The 17487-nt window shown below is 35.8% G+C and overlaps 1 protein-coding gene across 2 annotated transcripts in view; it reads left to right on the top strand.

Moving 5' to 3' along the window:
• ABHD13 (abhydrolase domain containing 13) overlaps positions 1 to 14839 on the top strand; it is a 34507-nt gene extending 19668 nt beyond the window's left edge. Inside the window, exons 3-8 of one of the 2 annotated variants that reach the window (XM_053934099.1) lie at positions 3026 to 3204; positions 3288 to 3393; positions 11053 to 11109; positions 11458 to 11570; positions 11667 to 11817; positions 13496 to 14839. In XM_053934099.1, coding sequence (XP_053790074.1) covers positions 3026 to 3204; positions 3288 to 3393; positions 11053 to 11109; positions 11458 to 11570; positions 11667 to 11817; positions 13496 to 13608 — 719 coding nt within the window. In that variant the 3' untranslated portion in view covers positions 13609 to 14839. Of the gene's footprint in view, positions 1 to 2791; positions 3205 to 3287; positions 3394 to 11052; positions 11110 to 11457; positions 11571 to 11666; positions 11818 to 13495 lie in introns of both variants that reach the window. The other variant, XM_053934105.1, reaches the window with a different exon arrangement.
• Positions 14840 to 17487: the final 2648 nt, after the last annotated feature.

The raw sequence follows: 17487 nt of genomic DNA, 5'->3' as shown, positions 1-17487 counted from the left end.
TCAACAAGAATATTCCACTGAGAGCTTGTGATCAGCTGAAGCCATCACCTTCCCATATCTGCTTATGGGAGGCTGATCTGAGTACTCCTTAGTGCTCTTTAGTTGCACCTTAGTTTAAAACACAGCAGAAGCAGCATGTGCTAATCATACTGATTTTGCTTTAAGCTGGCTAAGGACCGCTTTGCAGCTCTGCCAACGAGAGGAATCATAAGGAGAGTATGTTATGACAAGACAGTGGCAAGCATTGAGACACTGACTCTAAGTTCTAGGCTCTGCAACTATCATGGAGTTGTTGTTTGGTTTGGGAGCTTTTTTGGGTTTGGTGATTTTGGGGGGGCTTTTTGACATAATTTTTGTGATTTGCTTTGATGCAATTAGCAATCTGCAATTAACTAAAGCGCCATCTGATTATAGTGGAAGTTGTTCAGCTAAGCTTATTTCTAGGTAATTCATACTGATTTTCATGATTGACCTCTTATTGTCATTAGTTATTGTTCCATCATTTTTGTCATCACAGAAGTTGTCTGAACTTACATTTTCTTTCAATCCACATAACTGCTTATAAATCTACAGAACAACACAAGCTTGCCAACAAAGGAATCCCTTTGATGCTTAGCTACAAATGCCTGTTGAATTTAACAATTTCTCATGTGTGGGAGATGAGATTTTCCTCATCTCCCCTTTGAAATTGTCATTGATCAGAATTATAAGCAAGATGGAGCCAGGTATCTTACGGAAGTCCTCTATGTCATTACAATTACTTTGTCAGCCCAAATAATGACCCTATTTAAAGAGGGTGTGGAGGCTGGGAACAGCCTATTTTCTCTAGAAGTGGCTAGAGCACTGCTATTTATATACCAGTCTGTTATTTTCTGATACATTAATGACTGCAGAGACCTCACTGTCCAATAGTTTCTTGGTATTCCTGGATAGCTAGTTATAACTTTCTTGTTCTCACTCGGTTTCATTTTCTAAAATAGCACTTCTTTTCCAACTTTTCCACATTATTTTTTATTTTTGGAACTGTCAGTACTAGGCTGGTAATGTTCTGATGTCTAGGGATACTTGAAGGCATGTCTGCTTAGTACCAATAATTGCTTATTCTGTTAAAAAAAACCCATTATATTAGTTCATATTACATTTACTTCAAAATGTAGCCCCATTTACAGTTTAACTTAGCCTTTAAAATAGAAACAGAAATGATATAGTATTCTATTTTTTCCACCCCACACTGATTTCTATATAATTTATCACAGTATATATGTGACTTCTAGGTGCAAGATACAGGATATATTTTTTCCCTTTGCATTTAGGAACAGATTTACTTATCTGTGTAGGATGTGTGTGGTTGCTAGAAGTGGCAAAATAAAGAAAAGAGTGCCTTGCATCACAACGGAAGATGAAGCTTATAATCACACTAAATTTCTTGTAGCCTTAAGAAACAGAAGAGGGAGAGGCTACGGAAGTTGTTACTCTATTGTTGCTCCTTCTTCCTTCTCCTTCCCAACAGAATTAACTTGATCTGAGCTATTCTGGTAGGTGCTGTCATCAGGACTTTTTACAAAAAATCCTGTTTGAACTGACCTGTAAAAGTTTTCTCTTTGCAAAGATAAAGTTTACTTGCATGGTAAAGAGGGGTTGACCTGTTGATTTTAGCCATAATTGTGATACTTTTTATCTTTTTTCTTCTGTTCCAAACCACTGGAACTTTTAACATAGGAGTAAAAGTTGAATTTTTTGTAAGAAGATAGTAAAAAAATCTCATGAACATATGTGGGATGTCTAGGTAGCCCTGTTGTTCCAGAGAAGAAAGAAATTCCTAATACAGAGTTTTAAGATGAAAAGACTTATAAAATCTTAAAATTTTAACTTAAACCAAACACTCAGGATTCACCTGAGTATTGTCAGCATGCATGTTTAAAGTTTTGGGTTGTCTTTAATTTTAAATTCTCTGAATTAATATTTGCCCTTTCATCCTGTTCATATTTCCCCCTCTCTCATTCTTTTCCATCCCCTAGTTTTCACCTCTTCTAGTTCTACCCCACTGAATTTCCTCTTTGTGCTTCTTCGTGTTCCCTTTTGCATTAATGCAGGTTCTTGAATTCTTTAGAGAGACTGTATTTATTAGAAAAGTTTAATAAAATGTCATCCCTTTTCAAGTTAGTTTAATGAACTGAACTGCAGAATTTGCATCTTCATACAACTGAGAAACCTGTAATTTGTGACTCATACCTGGGAATGTTTTTCACTATTGTTTTTAGAAAAGGACAAAAAAATTATTTTGAATAATTTGTCTCCTCTGTAGACATATTGGCACTTTAGATATGAATATAAACACCTGAATATAAATGATATCATGTATATATAGAGTACATCTATATGCCTTCACACACACAGAGGCACATGCCTGTCATACGTGTATGTCCTTTAAGTACCACTGGATGAAATGCTGCCAGGAAACTTTACATGGTTGCTGCCAGGAAATTTTACATGGTTTCTGCACTTCTAGATAAGGCTCCAAATCACCAGTGGTACTGGCTGTGCCTAAATTTAAAGATTATGGGAAACAGCTATAGCAAGCTGCCACATGAATTACTAGTGGAAAGTGAAAGGAGGAAGGTAGCATGTGAGAAAGTATTCGTTTCCAAAATGCAGCACAGAGAGGTGGAAACAAAGGGAAGACAGAATCTTAGATGTTCATTCTGTACATTAAGTCTAATGGTGCTATCAACAGCTTCATATGACAGGAAATGATCTGGGCGTTTTGTTCACTTATTCTGGATGCCCTTAGTTTCAGAGAGCAACTGGTAACATGGATTGCACCTCGGAAGGGGACAGCTGAACTCTCCCTCTGCCTTTAGTAAGGAAAGAGCAGCGATGAAATCCGTGGACTGTGTGCACGTCATCCAACAGAAGGATACCGCCTCCTCTCCCTCTGCCCCCCCCGGTGCTATTTCAGGCACCACGGGACTTTTTCCTGTCACATTCCTGTGGCTTGCAATACTCCTGTCCTCTTGTCTTGCAGCAGTGTCTCTTTACCATGTTATCATCCTGAAAACAGAACTAGAAGCTCTGCGCAGCGAGCTCATCTACAGCATCCAGGCAAGGTCTCCACTAGACCAACCACTCGTGTCCCCTGCTGAAAATAAAGCAGGTACCCCTGTTTCTTCCTTCCTGCAAGTGTCTGCAGCTGGCTCCAGGCAGGTAAGCTGAAGGAGTTGGTTTTGACTTGCAGGGCATGGACAAATGTGGGGCTGCTCTCACTGACTGTTGCTTCTCCTTGTTAGGAGAGCAGGCTTGCTGGTACTGGCACAGCCGAGAGCTTCCAAAAGGAAATCTGGAACGGGAGTAGAAACAGGGGCAGGCGGTCTGTTGTCAACACAGAAGAAAAAGGTAAATACCAGCTGATGAAGTGGGTTGGGATGCTGCTGTTGGATACTGTCTAGAGAAAAGCAGGAGTAATGTTTGTGTTTTCTTTCTCCTATCCATTGATCCATGCTCCCAGAGCCCATTCTGGTTTTCAAATTTATTGGTGGATGAATAGTGTTAACCATAGGCATATTCTCTTAAAAGACAGAATATTAAATCACAGAATGTTTTGGTTTTGAAGGGATCTTTAAAGGCCATGTAGTCCAACCACCCTGCCATGGGTAGGGACTAACTGTTTAAGGTACCAGATATTTATGCTATCTGCAGGTTAAACTTTGAATGCTAGATACCAAATCTGCATGATGTGTTAGAGTTGAGAAAGGCAACTTCAAATCATTCAGATTTTTAACTGTTCAATTCTCTCTGATCAAAGTAGGGAGGCAAATCTATTAATAAAAATGCCAATTCACTTTTCTGGGAAACATGCTCACACTAAAAGAGAGAAGTAATGAGAACTTTAGGGAAATAGGAGCTTTCAAGAAGAAAGGCTGGCGTGTACCTGACAAAAGAGGCAGACTACAAGGAATTCAGAAGTTTAGCATAATTTCTACATTAAAACAATCTATCAATAAATAGTAAAATTAATAAAAGAGTGCCAATCCAGTAAGATTCTTTTTTGTCATAGTTCTCCTTTTTAAAAGGTTCTGCAAAGAGCACTGAAAACTGTGCTCCATAAACGACCTCCAATGTGTATTACAGAGTTGACAAATTAATGGGATATATTTTTTTCCTTTGGGGATAAAATGCCTACATTTCTTTCTTATTCCAAACACAATGCAGCCTTATAAGATGAAATGCAGAATTTTATTATACTAGTTTTCACACATACTCTAATTGCACTGAGTAACTAAAATATTCCTGGGTTGCTAAATCAGTTCACTCTTCTTTTGTATATTTTTATATTATTTTAACTGATATCTTAAACTATTTAGAGAAGTTGAAATGGAGTAAATTATAGGTAAAGACTAAATGAAGCTTTGAATAAAAATACGCTTGTCAGTGAGCAACTAACATGCAATATATTTCACTTGAGCTTCAGTAAACTAAATGAAATTAAAGTTCTAGAGTACAATCACTCCATTTAATTCTAATATTAAAAAAAAAAAAAAAAACAAACATTCATTCAGGACATCTCTTAAAATCCACAGGTTTATAGGAGATTTTTTCTATTTCGTTAGTAGTCTTTGATTCAAGATCTTGGCTAAGAAAGATTTCGCAAACAGGACTGAGATCACGATTGCTTAAATTGTATCTCTTGTGGCCTGTTTCCTTCCACAGGAACCACAGAGCTCCCCTGCCCTCCCCACCCTAGGAACTCCCAAATAAAAACAAGTGATCTGAAGTGCAAGTATCATAAAAAATAAGGAAATGTCTTTTTTTAAATGAATGTTAGAGATCCAATACTCGGCAAGTGATCCAGTTTCCTTCACAATAGCTTTCATCTTTTGTCTTATTGCTATTTGAAGCAAGCAGGGTTTGGGGCTCCTCAGCTGTGCTTCTGAGTAGACTTTTGGTTCTTCTCATCATGTAGCCACCTCTAATTATACCTGTTTACCTGTAACACATAAAATTTCAATTAAGCTACTTATTTCTGTAAACTTTTTTTTAAGGTACAGCTGGCTTTAAAGTTGTTTTGGATGGATGAAAGAAAACACAGAATATGAACATTTATTTTAAAGGGAAAAGCTACATAAGTTGACCTATTACAAAAATGTTTTGTAACATGAACCTCATATTTTTGTATATAAAAAAGATAAAAAAAAGTAAATTGCATTTTTATCAAAGTTTGTCTGTTAGAATTAGCTTTCTGCCTGCTCTAATTACAAAAAATTTAGCTTTTCAGAGTTTAGTAACATATTATATTTTCTCAGATCATATTTCACTGATGGCCATGAACCTACTAGTCAATGTTAAATTTTGTTTTAGCAGAGTGAGTTAAATAGAAGAACATGGTGTTGTTCATGGTGCTGAATCCAGTCTACTATTTGGTCATGTACATAGAATTACAGGCCCTGCATTTTGATCGTTTGACATTCATATCTGGGTACCAGAATCCCATCAGTCTCCAAACTGTCCTGCAGATGTGTGGCACTTATTCTATTATAATAAAAAAGAAATCAGGGTATTGAGTGAGGTGCCTGTTCTTGTCCTACTTTTGTTTGCTTCAGCAAGGTCTCAAAGTAGAGTCTGATTTCATAGTTAATTGCTGAGCCATCGTTTTACTTTTATATCGATCAATTCCTTAGAAAGTTAATATTTGGAAACATCACTGGTATCTAACTGCTTCTCCTGTGTTTCAACAGAGAGCAGAAGTAAAATATAGAACTAATATTTTGTTTATAAATAAAGTTATTGTTCAGTTCTGGGATTTTTAGACTTTAATCATCAAATTCCAGGAATGGATGCCCCATCATTCTTTTTTTACACCCAGCACAGCCTTTCTTAAACATACTGAATTTCCATTTTAATGCATACAAGTGGCCACAAATAAGCATTTTAATTAAAAGAACAATTGAACGAAAGTGAATTTAACACAATGTTGTTTCTTTTTTTATGGGGTTTACATTTGTCTATGCTAATGCATAAAATTATTAGTCATCAGTAGCTGCACATTTTGTGTCTTGCAAAAATTTCCAGCTTGGGTAGGTTGAAGAAAAGTGGTTCAAGCATCAATTCCAAATAAAGCTGCACAGTCAGCAGTCAGAACCAGAGTTCTTGATGCAATGGGTGATTTTGAAATGTACGCTTCTGGCAAATGTCATCTCAGGACACCTTACAACAAATGTACTTTTTGTGTTTCTCTTTACAAATTTAATCTATTGAGGAAAATTGGTGCACAACAGAAGGCCTCTTCTGAATTCTATATTCTATTCACAGTTATTGATCGTGTGTTTCTTCCTAAGCTGCATGTACACTTGAGCCTAGGAACAAGATTTAGGTTCCATTGCCTAAGCCAAAGTATGAATGTCAGGTTTCATTTTCACACTCTCTCAGTGTCTCATTCTGATCATTATTGTGAGTTTCTGATTTCCATGACCGAGGGTGGTGAGAATCAGGTCTTCTGTAAATGCAAATGCAGGTGACCTGCTGAAATCAGACTGGAGCCCCCATGGGCTACATTTCCTTTGGTGTATTGAGGTTGTCCAACTCCTTGCATGTGTGAAGGAGCTGAGGAGCTATTCTATGTAATTCCACAAATCAGTGAGGCAGGGTAAGCTGGCATGTGACTTGGCAATTGCTTTTTTTTACTAACAATTGTGAGGTTCTACTCCAATAGCAGTTGTGTCCATGGGAAGTAACTCTTACCTTCCAAGCATGGTATTAGAATTTTGCCATCGCTCTTGATAAAATTGCTGTACTAGAAAATTGGTACATTCGTTGGTTGGAAGTGTTTTGATTGTGTATATTGTTACTTTAGATATCTGTGACAGAGGGATAGCAAGAGGTTTTACAAGTGGTACTTGACTTTAGTGATCTTTGAATTGAGATGTAAACTTTGTTTACTAGCTTAAACAAATGCCACATATAAAATTTCCTTGCCAAATAGTCACAATACTTCATATTTTATTGTTTGAAGAGGTCAAATATGAAATGAAAATTAGAATCAAATTAAAAAGGAAAAAGAAAGGCCTACTTCTTGAAAATATGTTATCCTTATTTGTTTCTGCTGACAACAGTCTAACTCAAAAGGAAATAGACCCTTCTATACAAAAAGGATAGAAAATTACTTGATGCAATTCCTGCAGTTTTACATGAAGACTTTCACTGTATGAATGAATGAATAAATCAGTACTGTGTATTATGCAGAACACTGTACAGTCAAAAATACACCAAATAGGCTCTAAACATTCTGTTTTATACTGTGTAACAAAAGTCTTAATTCCTAATAAAAAATTCCCTTGTTTTTCTAAATATAACATGTTATTGGCAACTATGTGAAGGTTGAAATAATGCTGCTAATTCTTTGAAGATGTTTGTTAGATCTTAGTCATACATGCAACTATGATCAAGGCATTTTAATGCAGGGACTGATTGAATCCATAATTAATGCCATATAAAGACATCTCTATTAAAAAGCACTAGATTAACTAGTTGTCCTGGTTTCTGCTGTGATAGAGTTCATGAAAATCAGTTTATAAAAATGCAAAACAAAAACTAGAAGATCTCCTGTGATGAGAAACCAAGAAGTTAAGGGAAGAAAAACTGCAAATGCTTCAAGAAAATGCTTGTTATTTATAAATTAAATTGTCTAGTGCTTAAATGTGCTTTGGGAAGCCTACAGAGAACAGATCTAGACAAAAAAAGGAACCTATATAAGGAGGTCTGGGTTTGGTTTGGTTTTTTTTTTCAACGTTAGGGTTTTTCCTCTGTTTTATTTCAGCAAAAATGGGCACAGATGTCTCAGATGTCAGATATCAAAACTTTAAATTTTATAAATGAGCTCACAAATATTAAACTTGAAATTTTGTGATTTTGTTTGGATGGATCATTAAGTGAGATTGCAAAATGCTAAAATTATTATGCAATTTTAAAAATAACAAAGTTTGCATGTGAGGGAAAATTTTATTTTACCAATATAAATTCTTAAATCATGGAGATAGGCAGAAATCTGGATTGCTGTCCTTCAGCAAAAGAAGCAGGGTTTTTTTTTAATTGTGACTACATTCTCAACCAGTAGAGAATACATCATTTCATAAGCTGGCTGTGGTTTATAAAGGCATCTGTACTGACTAACATCTTCAGAATTGGGTCTTCTGTTCATGGAATAAGACAGACTCTGAAATGAACTTCTGCCAACCAACAGCCAGCAGAGCAATTAAAATAAGCTGGGAAAAAGAATGTTCATCAAAGCAAAGCTATTATATAAAGTCACAAGAGGATGGGGCATACTTTGTCATTCTAGATACACTTTTTTACAGATAGATCTCATGGTAACACTCAGTCTAGATATTTTTACACATTTTCAAGATGTGTTGTATTAATCCTGTATTTTGCTTTCATTATTAATCAAAAATCCTTTAGACTACAAAGATGTTGCTCAGATTTCACTTACACTGAGCTAAAAGAGATTAAATAGCAACCATTCAATGTGTATTTTGTAATAGATGCATTCTCCACATTGTACTTAAGATTAGGGTACTTCTTGGAATAGAATTGCTGGTGTTTTTTAACAACATTTACTTTTTACTGAAAATTCCTGTTAATTTACCCAGAAAATGTAATTTGTATATCCATATCTTCTTCTTCTTAGTAGTAGTGTTTACTTGGATTTTTTTTTTCAATGGATTACTTAATTTTAGGCATGTAAGTATTTCCACTGAAGTCAAAGTACTTGTATATACTGGAAATAGTTATGTGTCAGCTTTGACTTCTGAACATATTTTTGAAGCACGTTGTTGTTCAATCCTTCAAGCACATTTTTAGGTATTGTTTTTTGTAGTTTTAGGCAAAATGGCCACTGTGCTCGTTCTTATTGTCATGAAGGACACTATTGCATGCATCTTCTCCAAAAGCAAGTGTACTACATTCTGTGGGGCTTGTTCCTGTCTGCATATATAAAAAGAAAAGAGGTTTTTTTTTAGAGATTAAGTGCAGATCTGATGTCTGTAGAATGAAGTAGAGTTGGTGTGGTTTTTTTTAAAGATGGAAATGATTTCAAACTGCACTGATCTTGCAAATTTTAATTACTGTGAGCAGTTCTCAGCAATGCTGACTAGAATTTCAGGGCAGAAATCCACACTTGCAAACTGAGTGGCCCACCAAGTTTGCAGAGTGAGTTTAACAAGAGTTAAAGAGCCATAGCTTTCACTGCTGTAGACACTGCTCACTGGTATGCAGCTGAAGTAGGAAGCATCACAAATCCTCTCGTTTGGTTAGTGAAAAATCTGGTGCCCACATTAGTGAGTTCTTTTAAAAGCAGGCATTGAAATTTTGTTTTAGGTTACTGAAATACTAGGTGATCAGCAAATTCCATTCACTAGGAAGGCATTTTGTTCCAAAGAAGAATTAATGACTGTTGAAATTAATTGTCTGATGTGCTTTGTGTGTCCATAAAATCACATTTTAATTTTATTTAGAAGTTTATTTTCCAGAAAACTCTTTTGCTCACAAGTGTGATAGAAAAATGTATGAAGTATAATAACTTTTCAATTTTGTGTTGGCTTGAGTTTTTTGATTTCTTACCAGGAGGTAGATAATTCAGATGCCTTTAAATTCTTGGTTTGAAAAATCTATAAATTGTAGCACATTGTTGATGTGTATTGATAGGACTCAAGGACACATTTCAGTGTAGGACACAGGAGTTTGGATGACAACATTCCTATTACCGTGAATAGAGCTTGCAGGATGTGTGATCATTCTGGAATTGAATCCTTGTGTGCTGCCAGTTGGCACTGCTGAGTGCTGGTGAGCATCCAGCCCTCTTGTGCTGTTTTCAAAAGGGACCCCTTAAAAAGGAGACTTAGAAACATAAAGAGACTGCTTTCTGCCCAAATCCTCTTGCTACCTGCTGTGCAGAAAGAGGTTTGTGCTACTGGACACTTGGTTGCTCATGTGGGTACCACTGACAGAAGCAGAAACAGAATCCCACATATCCATGGCATTCCCTGTTACAGCCAAATCTGTGTGGCCAAATCTGATCCATAGCCTTCTTGTCTGAAAAGTGGTAAACAAAATGGAGCAATCCATGGCAGAATTTTCTTCTCTTGACCCTTTATAAATTCATTTGGTCTCTGTCATGTGCAGTAAGTATTACTACTCTGTTTTCCATCCTTCAAAGTAGCATGAGAACCAGATGTTGCAATTAAAATCTGCTCCAAGCAAATGCAGCTATTCTTTTTTCCTTTTATCCAGTTGCCTGACGCTTTGCTTAGCAAGTTTTTTTTACAAGATCTTTGTTTCATTTGCAAATCTATATTTTAACATTCTGCAGTATTTTTTGCTAATGAGAAATACCTATTTTCTCAGTGTCACCAATCTCTACAGTTTTGAGCAACACATTTTGACAGATACTATGTGTTATGTGTGCATTAATTTTCTAAGGGTCATCTCTCTATTTTGCCTCTTAGTATAGGTTGATCAAGTGTAGGTATCTGAAAACACATTGAAAGTACATATATATGGACTTCAAGAATTTATTATGAAAGTATATATGATTAATATTTTACAGCAACTATAAACAGAAAGTAATTTTTCTAAATAATATGGCAAACATAGTTATAAAATCTGCCACCTATCATAGTTGACAGGTTTGGTGCTTTTTTCAAGCTTTTGCTTAGAAAATTAACAAGGCTAATTGACCTAATGATTTCTAGCTTATTTGACTTACTGCTACACAATTATATTAGGACCAGATATTAAAACAAACGTTACTTGTGCTGCTACCTGAGGCCTCCCACTTAGCTCCATGATCTCTGAAAGTCATCTAGTATGTGTTGTAACAGGAATTTTCATTTTGTACATTTGAGTAAAGTCTGTGTTAAAACTAATAGGTTCTGTTTGAAAATAAGTGGTGAGACTGAGAGATTTCTTCCATGTCCTGTTTTTTTTTCTTAAAGTAGTTTCTTAAGTTTATTCTATTACTGATTTATGTTTCTTTGATTTCAAAATGCTTTCACTTTGCAGTGCTGCAGGCCTGCTTGCAACTGATTGCTGACAGCAAAAGTGATATCCAACAGAAAGGTAAGAATACGTGCCATGATTTATAGTTAACTATTCCATGGGATAACATTTTTAACAAATGTTACCTAACTTCAATGCAGTAACTGAGCTTTAACAGCAAATTTAAAAATAAAATAAATAATTTTTTAAAAACCCCAACCAAAAAAAAAAAATAAAAAAAAAAAAAAATCAAAAAAACAACAAGGAAGTCCCTGCATCTGGAGGTCTCTTGCAAATATCATGTTTTCAGTGGGGAAATCCACCTAGTGAAACTGGAAGTTCTATCTAGAATTCATCTTTGTTAATTGTCAGCAGGTGAAAAAGAGGAAAATAACCTTTCCAATCACCCAAAATTATTTTGTCTTTTAGATGATTCAAGCATTGTCCCTTGGCTCCTGAGCTTTAAACGTGGAACAGCTCTGGAAGAACAAGGAAACAAAATAGTGATCAAAGAAACAGGTTATTTTTTCATATATGGCCAGGTGAGAAAGTTCAATTCACTGCAGCACCTGACTTTTGTAAGGATTTTTAATGCTTCCATACAATAAGTTTAAAGTTTTCACCTCTTCTTTCTGTAGGTTTTATATACAGATACAACATTTGCTATGGGACACTTAATACAGAGGAAGAAGGCTCATGTGTTTGGTGATGATCTCAGCTTGGTGACATTGTTTCGCTGCATCCAAAATATGCCACAGTCTTATCCAAATAATTCTTGCTATACTGCTGGTAAATGTCTACATTTTCCTTTTCTTTGTTTGCAAATAAGCTGTATCAAATAGAATCTGTAGTGCTGGGCATTTGTATTGTAGCAGTAATAAAGAACAGGGTCTGCATTCATAGATCTAGCTAACTGAAAAATTACAGAATACTTTCAGAAAATGCAGTTTTATATAAAGTATCAGCAATTGGAGATTATGCATCTAGCTTGGTGATCTGAACAATTTTGCTCTCTCCACTGACTCTGTAATGTGGTTAGACATTTTGGTGCTTTCAGTTAGATGCCTGAAGCAGGCAAGAGGAATACCTACTGTCCTCACTGAAGAACTCAGTTTAACTTAGGAGGTGAATTCCACATTTAGCATCCCAAGAAATATTAAAGTGCTATATTCTCCTTTGAAATGTCATGTATGGATTTTAGCCATCTAATATTTGCATACCTTACTGTGATATTTCTACTCCTTATAAAGGCTACTGGACTTTTAGTCTTTGGTTTGATGACACACAGTTAATTCCTATAAGGTGGTCTTTATGACTGCACAAATTAGAAACACCACAAGAAAGACCAATTAAAATATTTAATGCAAGTCCAGCAGGCTCAATGCTCAATATATGTGTATATTCCTGCAGTACCATTTAAGGAATTAGTGTCAAGGCCTATAAAGCCCCATATATTATCTCTTAACTGTCTGCCTTTCCACCTTAATGGTGGATTTGAAGGTTTTCTCTTTGGTCATTTTCCAGCAATATTTTTTTCAATACCTTATGAAAAAGTGGGTGACACTGAGGGATGGAGTTGACTGTCAGCAAGTAATGACATTAAACAAATGGGATGTGGAAGGAAGCTGATTTTTTTCCAAATAAAAATAAATTCAAACTAACCAACTAATGAACTAGATACTTTTTCCCAGCAATTGAGACCGTCCAAACATTTCATTTGATTTTTTGCCCCTTCAGTCACACATTCTGGAAACATAACCACCTTCAATTTCATCTATATTCTGATTTTATCCTTGTATTACTGCTTCCCTTTCCTAACTAGGATCTCTATCTTGCCACTTCACGATTCCTGCTTCCCAAATTCACACTGTTCTGTTTTCACTTGGAAAAAAAGTTCTGACTGCTCTCTCATGCTGTTGAGCATGTGTCACAGCAGATATTAGATGTGTTCTCAGTTCAGTGGCTGCAGCTCAAAGGGGACATGCTCTTGGTTATCATATCAGCTGATGTGTGGCTGGTAGGAAGCAAACTTTTGTGCTCTGCAGTTGCAGTGGATCAGCTGATGTCTGGTAACTTCATTAGGTTGGTAAAGCTCATAAGACCTCCTCCAGAAGTGTGGGAACAGAGTGGTCTGGGGCCCGTAATACTTAATGCTGATTTTGACTGTCTCATCACCGTAACATGAGGAACCTGGGTACACCACTGTTAGAAATTTTTGCTGTGTTTGCTGAAGTGAACTGTGCTATGCTGAGTGCAGTGTGGAAATTAAGTCCATCTTCACAGAGGATGTTAAGTGTCAGCTTTGGATAGGCTGCAAACCTAAGATTGTACCTAAAGATAAAAACACTCATCGCAAGTAGCAAGCCATGCTTACATTTGGAGGATGACACATTATGACTTTTGAGAACCATTTATAAAGTAGTGTATTTGAGATATTAACTTAAAAATATTCCTAATTTTTTACCAGGCATTGCAAAATTAGAAGAAGGGGATGAACTTCAGCTTACAATACCACGAAGAAGGGCTAAAATATCCTTGGATGGAGACGGTACTTTTTTTGGTGCAGTACGACTCCTCTGAAGCCCTTCATTTCTGTTTTTTTGCTTAATGCCATTTTCTTCTCTACCTATGCCTTTGTCAGAAAAAATACTGAATTGTAATAAAGCTGCTAATTCAGCCTCTCCCAATTCACCACAGGCTTCTAAGAATTTTCTTCACTTTAATATGCAAACCCAAAACAGGAAACATACCAGACATACTTGTGATATAACCACCATGTGATTACCAGAAAGCCAATTTATTTTAGACAATGGGAGACTCTAGATAACAACTATAAAGCAATGAGGTTTTGGCTTTGAAACAATTTGTTATCTATATGGTAAACCAAAGGAGGAGTTCACCAAAAATAGCAGCATGACCAGGACCACAGACTATCAAATTGTTATCAATTGAAAAGGAAATCTAAAATAAAAGTGCATCTTAGATTTGCATTATTTCATCAACAAAGTATTTAATATATAAAGTGTGGGGAGAGAACATTGAACAGTAGATTCCTCAACACAAAATGAAATTGTTAGGTGGGTTCTAAGTTTTGGAGTTTTTTTCCTTTCCCCAAAGATACTGGGGCAGGAAAAATTCTAAATGTCTGGGATAATGAAAACAAATATACAGAATTGTAGCCACTGTCTTGCTTCTTCCCTGTGAACAAAAAGTCAATAAATTACTACAATCTATTAGCATTTACTAATTAGAATTAATTTTGCTGGGAAAAGGACACGTAAAACACTTCAACAGCTCAATCTTCAAAACATTGCTTCTCATCAAGGTATACGTGTACACTTCTGTGTAAACAAGGCTGGCACAGGAAGAAGGACAATGAAATTAGACACAATACCATGGTTGGAATTGGATTTCTGGCTCCATAATTTCTGCAGTCATATATAGATGTGTGTGTGTATGTATACATATATATATATACACACAGTATGTAGACATATCTGTATATATTTGAGAATATGTATACACACATTGGTCTTGGGCATTTGGGAATAGAATTTTATCTTCTTTTGAGCATTTTATCCAATGGATATACTACTTCATATATATTTTTTTATATTTCCCTTGCTTCTTGCTATGATCCATTCTATGCAATATAGTAAAAACAAAAATCCAATAGATCTGGGATCAGCCATGCAATTAAAAAATACACTTGTAGCTCAGAGGCTTTTTCTACAGTTTTGAATATAATGTTTAACTCTGTTTTACAAAAAATATCCAGATCTGTAGAAAGAATAAACAGATGTCCTTTTTCCTTTTCTTTTGTCCGGCTGCTTTGTTCAGTAGATAATATTTATGCCTTTTATTAATTCTAAATATTGTATGATCCAAGGAGCTATTCTATTTTTTTCCCTGCTCTTAAAGAAGTATTGAAGAGCTATTGGAATAGATAAAAAGTAAAAGCCTAAGTAATGAATTGTACTTTATTTGAAAAATAGTTTTTAGGACCTGAGAATTGTGTTATATAAGCTTACTTAGTAAAGAAAAGGTGCTCTGCATATTGCAGTTTCCTTGTCTGTTTTTATGAATTGTGATTTGATTGATTTCTCATGGTGATAGATAATAAATAAAAGAGATTTGGAGCTCAGAATTATGGTAAATTAATAAAATAATTATTTCATCTTCTCTGGGCATTGGGAAGACATTTCAGCAATAAGCATATGTGTATTGGATTTTTACACTGGGATTTTTATGAGGCTTAATGACAGTTTCAAAATATCTGCAAGTCCTTTTTTAAAATGTCTTTATTTATGTGTTGTGGAGCTGAAGCTGCAGCTGCTTATTTTTTCTTTTGTTTTTTTGATCTTTAATATTTTATGTGCTGAATTTGCCAAAAAAGCATTTTAAATCCTATACAGGAGCCCTCCATTTAACCAAGGTTGTGTAATGCTGCATATAGGTAAAACAACTGCTAGCATACAGCGAGTTGTCTGTTATTACTGAAGTACATTAATGATGCCCAGAATCTCTCATCAGAAATTTGATTTTTACTGTTGTCTGATTACAGAAAAAATTATGTTGTTACTGTTGCTTTCCTAAAGGCCTGGTAGCTAAACTTGCAAATCTAACTTCTATTGTGTAAGTTTCCCCAGTGGTTTTGGTGGGCTTGTGTGTGCTTAATTTAAGCCATTCCCCTGGCTGTATTTCTTCCTTCTGCTGCTGACAAATGAGCAAAGTGCAGACATTTGGAAAGGGTCTGGTGCATGATTTGGCTTGGAGGAAAACTTCTGTCTCCTGGAAGAAAAATTTTCAAAGGTGTTCCTTTCCTTAGAGGGGTTAAATTGAACTTCAAGTTTCTTCACAAAAAACATGAAGCATGTTTCTGTAAACCACGAGAACTCCCACGTGTGTGCAGAGTGTAACTTGACAGACTGTTCAGATATTTCTACTGACAAATCCTGCAACTTTGTTGCTGTCAGATTAGCTTTTTACTGGCTTCATGAGAAAATTTGTCTTCTCAAAATTAACCTGCTTCTGCACAAAGCTGAGTTTTAACATATCAGCATTTTCTGATCAATGCATAAGAAAAGGAGAATAGTTCATCCCTGATCATTCTGCTAACAAGCTGGTGATACAGAAGGTAGCAAACTGCATCCTGACCACCATCCCACATATGCTTCAGTGAGTGGGAGTTAGTGAAGTATTCTGCATTTGGGAGATATTTAAATAAGTGTGATAGGCAATAATTAGTATCTAGTTGGTTCATACAATATTCCACATTTTTATCAAGGATATCTAGCATTTAAGATAGGTTTCTGCAAATGCAACAATCTTTGTGCATACTCTGGTTCTTTTTCACGTGGTGTTAAGTAGCAGCGTGGCAAACATAAGGGACTTTTTCTTTCCAGTACATTTTAACAGAAAGTGTGAAGCTGTATCATTCTTTCCTTTTTAATAATCTGCAGTTGACATATATATAGCTGACATATATATAGCTGCTTTGAATGTAATGTATTTAATGTAATGTGCATCTCATCTCTTTTATATGATGTGCAGTCACACACCCTGCCAACATACAGAGTATATTCATTATGTGACTCTCCTATATCTGACTGTTTCTCAAATTGCTCAGCATTTGTCAATTTAAGACTTCGACATCAGAGGTCCCATAGTTTTGCCAAGCTTATACTGCTGGAGCTGACAGTTTCTGTGTCTCTGGTTTGTGTCTTAAGTTGAATTATCTAGGGTTGTCTCTAGCCCTCAAAGTTCTACTCTTCTAAAGATGAGGCTAGGAAAAAAATGTGTTCTTTGGAATTTGTTTTAAAAATTTGGCTACTTTTCTTTGTAAAGACCTAGAGATTTTGCTTTGAAAGGAGAAATGCAATGTGAGTTTTGCTTTGTTTTAAAAAGAGTTTTCTTTCTTCCTTCCTCTCTTTCTTCTGGACTCTCACAGGGTATATGCTTTTGAAGAATATTTTATGCTTTCTCATGTTAAGCATATTCTATCTCTATGGAACTTTCAAAAAGAAGAGGAAAATGTTCCCAGCAGTTTTGTGTCTGGATTTCATCAGTAAAGTCTAAGCTTGTTTTTCAAGGTCAGTTCAAACAGCACTGAGAAGGAAGCTGGTGCAAATACAGGGAAGAGGGAAGCTAAATATTTGTTGTAGAAAGATTCTCATGGAGTTTGCAGGTTACATAGATCCTAGCAGAGATGGGGAAAACAAATTAGACCTGGACCTGGATGACAGGAACAGGAGACACCCTAGCTGGGATTTAATTGATTGATTTCTAATTCACAAGCTCTCTTATTCATAGCTTACAACTCGTAACTCATGCACCTATGAGCAAAACATAGCTGCTGGGGAGAGCTCTTGTTCTTCCTCCTCTGCCATGGGACAGGTGTCACACTGTGAAGAATGAAAACCTCAGCAATCCAGCTGCTGCTGCAGCCACTTCAAAAAC

Source organism: Vidua chalybeata, chromosome 2 (genome assembly GCF_026979565.1).
Source record: "Vidua chalybeata isolate OUT-0048 chromosome 2, bVidCha1 merged haplotype, whole genome shotgun sequence".
Classification (NCBI taxonomy): Eukaryota; Metazoa; Chordata; class Aves; order Passeriformes; family Viduidae; genus Vidua; species Vidua chalybeata.
The sequence above is the reverse complement of the archived record's forward strand: the minus strand, read 5'-3'. Positions and strand labels throughout refer to the sequence as shown.